The sequence below is a fragment of the Nicotiana tabacum genome, chromosome 4 (genome assembly GCF_000715075.1).
Source record: "Nicotiana tabacum cultivar K326 chromosome 4, ASM71507v2, whole genome shotgun sequence".
Lineage (NCBI taxonomy): Eukaryota > Viridiplantae > Streptophyta > Magnoliopsida > Solanales > Solanaceae > Nicotiana > Nicotiana tabacum.
The window spans coordinates 31,993,549-32,000,485 of record NC_134083.1 but is presented as its reverse complement, the minus strand read 5'-3'; the positions used below and the strand labels follow the sequence as shown (position 1 = coordinate 32,000,485).

General features: G+C 41.6%; 1 protein-coding gene across 1 annotated transcript; it reads left to right on the top strand.

Moving 5' to 3' along the window:
* The first annotated feature begins 5,540 nt into the window (after positions 1-5,540).
* Positions 5,541-5,894, top strand: LOC142179859 (uncharacterized). The gene has a single exon (XM_075250746.1). It carries the CDS (start codon positions 5,541-5,543, stop codon positions 5,892-5,894), a length of 354 nt encoding a protein of 117 aa, XP_075106847.1.
* The last annotated feature ends 1,043 nt before the right edge of the window (positions 5,895-6,937 follow it).

Genomic DNA, 6,937 nt, shown 5'->3' with positions numbered 1-6,937 from the left:
GTGCCAAAGCACCGTGATATAGATTCAAGAGAGGCCAATTATATAGAAAATCTTTCCAAGGCCCGCTGGCCCGATGCTTGGGGGCATCCGAAGCTAACTATGTTATGCAAGAAGTCCACGAAGGGATATGCAGCAATCATTCAGGCGCAGATTCCTTAGTGCTGAAATTGGTAAGGGCAAGATATTATTGGCCCCGCATTTAACAATATGCCAAAGAATTCGTACGGAAGTGTGATAAATGCCAACACTGCACACCACTAGTACATTAACCGGCAGGATCGTTACATTCGGTTCTGTCCCCGTGGCCATTCATGAAATGGGGGATGGACATCGTCAGGCCATTGTCATCGGCCTCCGGAAAGGTAAGATTTCTTTTGATTTTGACTGACTATTTTTCTAAGTGGATGGAAGTAAGTCCTTATCAGAAGATCGGAGAGCGTAAAGTGGTGGATTTCTTATGGGAAAATATAATTTGTAGGTTCGGAATGCCAAAAGAGATAGCATGCGATAATGGGATACAATTTATTGTTGCAAAAGTCACAAAGTTTCTCGAAGATTTAAAAATAAAAAGGATCATATCTTCACCCTACCATCCGAGCGCAAATGGTCAAGCGGAGTCAGCGAGCAAAGTGATTATACAAAACCTCAAGAAAAGGTTGGAAGCGGCTAAAGGTAATTGGCCCGAGAAATTACCCGAAGTTTTATGGGCATACCAAACAATGGCCAAATTAAGCACAGGAGAAACTCTTTTTTCCCTTATGTACGGGGTAGAATCTTTAATCCCGGTGGAAGTAGGGGAACCCACCTTGAGATATTTCCAAGCAGATGAAGAATCAAACAATGAGGCAATATTAGTCAACTTGGAGCTACTCGATGAGCGCAGGGACTTGGCGCATGTAAGAATGGAAGTCCAAAAGCAGAGAATGGAACGGTATTATAATCAAATAGCCAACCTCCGTTATTTCATAGTAGGAGACTTGGTCCTAAGGAAAGTAACTCAAAGCACCCGGGAGCTCAACGTAGGGAAGCTAGGTCCAATATGGGAAGGCCCCTACCGGGTTTCAGTTGTCACCGGGAAAGGTTTATATGAATTAAAGAACCAAGATAGATAAAAGTTTCCCAGCAACTGGAAAGTGGCATACCTCAAAAGATATATTATTATTGATGAACATCACCTTAACTGAAAGTATGTGCTGCACTCTTTTTCCCTTCGTCCAGGTTTTGTCCCAATTGGGTTTTTCTGGCAAGTTTTTTAATGAGGCAGCAACAAAAAGCATACTACGAAAAAAGCTCCAACAACAGCAATAAGACCTTTAATAGCAAGGAACACAAGCAAAGATACACTCTGGGACGGTTAGATAATCTTTTACTCTATAGCAAAATTCCCATCGGGAAGCTAAGTTTGCTATCGAGCAAAGGTTAACCGACCATTCACAAGTACAAACCACTAGAGGGTTGTTAGATAGTCCTTCGCTCGATAGTATGAATTCCTGAAGGGAAGTAAAGTGTGTTACCGAGTTAAGGATTATCTAGCAATTCATTAGCGGGATCTTTGAAAGTACAAGACTTCCAGTGTTTCAATTCGCATTCTTCGCATTTGAGCACTAGGGGGAACGATATGAGGATACGACAACAATGATTGTCACGTCGACCGAGTAGCAAAAACCGAAAACATAGTTGTACCATAGAAATAAGTTGTACAATTTAGCCATAAGTAATGACAATTTCTTTTTTCAGCATAACAAATGCTTATGTACTTTTTGAAAAAGAAGGAATAAAATGAAATCCTTTTGTTTTTATTTTGTTTCTTGTCTGAACGATGAATTAACTTTGTCATTTGAAAGTTAAACAAGCACTTCAAATGTTAGTGCTGTAATGAAAATGAGACGTCCTATTCAAGAGCACCGTAAATATAAGCGGACCATTTCTTATAAACACCCTCACGTTAAAGGGTTAATTTTAGAAGAACTCATGCCCGAAATCAAAATGCCTTCAGAAAGAAATATAACCAAGGCTTCACATAATAAGACGCAAACAGTTAAACTTGCGCAAAACTCTTAAGAGAAAAGAGAATACAAAGATTAAAACTTGCATAAATGTTCAAACGAAGGAAAGACTCAAACAGTACTTGAGCAAAAAGATGTTTTTATTTACAGTAACATGCCAAAATGGCACAGATACAAGAATTGGAAAAAGGAAAGAAGAGCTAAACTGCAGCATCTCCGGAACCCGGAGGAAGAGAAGTGTCCATGCCCCCAGGGGAAGTGGATAGATCCGCCAATGGCTCAATATTTTGGCCTTCGCCAGTTTGGCCTTCAACATTTTCGTCTTCCGCTTTTTCTTTAGTTCCCTAAGTTTCAAAACTGGAACTATAAGAACCGGAAGCAGTAGGCTCTACTGGGAGACCGTTTTTAGCAGCCAACTCAAGCTCACGGGCCTTAGGAATTTTAGCATCAAAGTCAATGATACCAGCTTTGGCCTCTTCCAAGAGTTTTCTCCTCATGCTGTACATAGCATAAGTTTTCTCAACGACGAGGGAAGCCGCTCGTCGCTTAAGTTCTTCTTTGAGTTGAGTTACCTCGGCAGATAGGCTTTCCCGGGTAAATCTAACGGATTTGAGGCTAATATCAAAGTTGCGGATAGTTGAACTAAATAGCCTATTATGCTCGATAGTTTTCCCATACTTCTCCTCTAGTTGGGCATGTTTCACCCCCCCCCCCCTTCCAGTAGCAAGATCTTCAGTTTTGGAGTTCAAGGTTGCCTCTAAGTTAGTCAATCTTTCAGTGAAGGTAGCCTCACGATCGGATGCAGCAAGAACGGTAATATAAATTTCAACCCATTTGGCCTTAGCCTCTTCAAATTGAACCCTCAACAGGGCAATGTCTCGGCTAAGGGTCTCCACGTATCACTTTACTGCAAACGAGCCTCCAATATAACGGCCTCAGTGGCTTTGACTTCTAATTCTGAGAGGCGGGCGACACTTTGCTCCCTCTCTACCAAAAGTTGATCTTGTGCGGAGGTAATTCCTTCCTTCTCACCAATCATCCTCTAAAGGCTCTCGGAAGCAAGAAAGATGGCCTACAAAACAAGAAAGTCAAAACTCAGGATATGTTCAGGCAGAAATAGAAGTAATAACAAATGAACAAAGAAATGTACCACTGCAGTGTTGTACATGGCATTGTTCAACAAACACTCTCCCGAGAGTGCTTGAATATTTTCCCAATCTTTTTTGAAGCCAAAGGCTTCAGATAATTAGCAAGTTCCACCGGCCGGGATAGCAAGTTGCATCCCGTAGAGACCGAAAGAGTAACATTCCTCCTCTTTTATGGATCTTGAGAAGGGGCAGCATACTTTTGCCTCAAATTCCCATTAACTGGGGATCGGGGAAGATGAACACCTTCTTCGTGGTTAGGTGCAACCGGTTGAGATGATGTAGCAATTACTGGTGGAAGAGTGGATGAAGGTGGAAATGATTTAGCAGTTGCTGGTGTTGGTGAAGAGGGAGATGAAGCTGATAGAGTTGAAGAGTGAGAAGCAGCTGCAGCAAATACAGTGCTAGTTGTTTGTTGCTCGTCAACCGAGGACGGAAGGGACCCGGTACTCAACCCCAAAATACTGGGTGCGGCAACTAGGACATGGAAGCGGGAGTTAGAATTTTTCACCATATCAATTTCCCACGGAGCGTTGAGGCATATTCCTCGGATGGTGTAACTAACTCGACCAGTTGAGCATTCTGTTGAGTTGATGAGGATCTTCGCCTTCTATGTAGAGAAGCTTCCCCATTACTAGCTTTTCCATCATCGTCGATCATCATAGTGTCTATGAATGCCTCGGGAGTAGGGCTAGTCACCACAACTACCGGAGACGACTCGGGGGCAGTAGCCATCGTCCTCTTATTTTTCTCCCCGACCATAGAGGAGCGTCTTCTTTTTGGTTGTTTGTCATCCGACCGGGGACTCCGTACAGAAACACTTGTGCCCGAAGCAGGACCAGAGACACCTGCTCGAGTAAGCGCCTCCTGAAGAAGCCTCACCGCGTCAACCAGATCAGCCAAAACATCCTCCTAGGGGACAACAACAGAGCCCGCAGGTAGACCTGATTTCAGAGAAAAGATAGAAAGGATTAATCAATTTCTTCACGTAAAAAACTGAAACAAGGTAAGTCTGAGTTACCATGGTTTTTGGCCTTCCACCCGTATTTAAGGGCTAGTTCTTTCCACGTGCGGGTTTCAGGTGTGGTGACATCCAAGATCTTCTGGACCCACTGGTGCAAGACTTCAACCATCGGTGGGACCCATCGAGCTACTGAAACAGGCGAAAGATGGAGGATCAATATGGGTATAGAAGAATAACTAATAAAAGAAATATTAAACAAGGTGCTTACGAGTGTGGATCCATGCTATCGGAAAGGATGAAGCCTGATAGGTTATATGTACCTTGTAATGTTTTGATGATCTAACAAACTTAATTACAAGAACCAGATAATGAACCTGATACACACCCTCAAGTACGTGGGAATAACAAGTATCAAGCTGGAGATGTAAATCAACTCTTCGGATGACAAATAAACAACAAGGGGAACAGATGGACATCGGTTCCCCTGGTAACCGTACCAGGTAAAGTTGTTGCCTGCACACGCAACAATACAAAAACAGTGCAGCAGTCAACTTAATGGGGAATGCCCTTTACCCAACTTGCTTGCATCATTCAAATGATGTCACAAATGAGTTATTTACATCAAGCAAAGGTAAAACAAAATACTTGCACATTCAATAATCGATCAAGCACTCTCTCAAGTCTGTGTCAATCTTGCTAGTGATTCTAAGGGCATCAAGAATAAAGAACAACATAACGAAGGACCAGTTTGATATATTGAGTCATTACATGTCCCTAGTTGTGTTGCACGTTTGTTAAAGTTCTTTACTTGTAATTCCTACTTAGCTTAGTTAGAAGCATTGTGTAGGAAACATTTGTAAATCATAAACCCTTGTGTTTGTGTCTTGGCTAGAGTTAGTCGAGTTGTAAGTCTCTGTAATAGAGTTATTACAAAGTGGCTTATAATAGAGTTGTTACAAGTTAGTGAGGGATTAAGAGGTTAATTCCTAGTTTAAATCTTTGTAATAGAGTTATTACAAAGTGGCTTGTAATAAGAGTTGTTACAAGTTAGTGAGGGATTAAGAGGTTAATTCCTAGGTTACAATAGGTTGTAGTCTAAAGTTTGCTCAGTAGTGAAGTTGAAATCCTACAAGGGTAGGTCATGGTTTTTAATCCCGTGAGCTGGGAGTTTTCCATGTAAAACTTCTTTGTGTCTTTTATCTACTACAGTGTGCGTGTGTTCTGTGGGAACTAATAGAGAACCTGATTCTCTATATAGTTTGGTGGAACCTTAAATTTTATTAATTGGTATCAGAGCAGGTTCTTTCTATTAGGCTAACACCTAGAAAGGATCCCCATGACTACCCGACCAAACTTTGAAGAAGGACAATCAACGTACAGACCACCTAGATTCAATGGCCAATACTAGGTTGGTGGAAAACAAGAATGCATGATTTCATCATGGCTAAGGACTCAGAGTTATGGGATGTAATCCGTGACGGACCTTTTGTTCCCATGAAAACTGTTGGTGAGGGAACAACTACAATACCAAAAATGAGAAAAGAGTACAACGATGCTGACAGAAAGGCTATTGAGAAGAATTTCAGGGCAAAAAAAATTCTTGTCTGTGGCATTGGTCCTGATGAATACAACAGGATATCGGCATGCCAGTCAGCCAAAGAAATCTGGGAAGCTCTCCAGACATCTCACGAAGGAACAACACAGGTCAAGCAATCCAAGATCGACATGCTCACAACTGAATACAAGCTCTTTAGGATGAAGGACGACGAGTCCATTTAGGACATGCACACTCATTTCACCTCTATCATCAATGAGCTTCACTCACTGTGAGAAATCATTTCCAGGAACAAACTTGTTAGGAAAACACTTAGTGTATTACCTGGTTCCTGGGAAAGTAAGGTAAACGCCATCACAGAGGCAAAGGATTTGCAGAAGCTGACCATTGATGAACTCATTAGTAATCTGAAAACTTATGAAATGAAGAAAAAGAAGAAGACGAAGAAGAAGAAGAAGGACAACGAGAGAAGAGAGCCCAAAAGAGAGAAGAACCTGGTCCTCAAGACAGACAACAATGACTCAGGAGGTGAGGATGTTGATATGGCATATCTGACAAAGAGATTTCAGAAAATGGTTCGCAGAAATGGAGGTATCCCAAAGAGGGGCAGTTCAAGCAAGCCAAGACGGTATGACCTATGTCATAAATGCAGGAAGTCAGGACACTTCATCAAGGACTACCCTCTCCTTAAGCAAGACCAGCACAAGCACAACAGAGACAAAGGAGGGAAAAGGAACCAAGTTCCTGACAAAAAGTTCAAGAGAAAAGATGTCGTTGACAATGTTGTGAAACAAGCTCTTGCTGCATGGGGAGACTCCTCCAGCGAATCTGAAGATGATGATGATCAAGATGACAGCTCCATAATGGCAGTAGAAAGTGAAGCACCTGAATATGATTCCATATTTGCTCTAATGGCTAAATCAGACGAGGATGAGGAAGATGACGATGAAGATGAGGTAAACTTTCTGGATGTTCAAAGAAATTTGAAATCCTATTCTTAAAAAAAGCTTATATATTTGGCTAATGTTTTAATTTATGCTTATCATAGTCTTATTAATGATAAAAATGCGCTAACCACGGAACTAGGAGAAATAAAACACGAGAGAGATGATCTAGTGGTGGTTGCGGTTGATCTCAGAGATACCACTGTGAGTTTAAAAATGGAAAAAGATACTTTGACTGAGAATTGCAAACATAGATCATGAGAGAGATGACCTATTAGTAGTAGTCGTGGACCTAAAGGAAACAATTGAGGAACTAAAAAGGG

Excerpts from the sequence above, each read along its gene's own strand:
- LOC142179859 (XM_075250746.1), top strand. The coding sequence starts at position 5,541 with ATGCATGATTTCATCATGGCTAAGGACTCAGAGTTATGGGATGTAATC.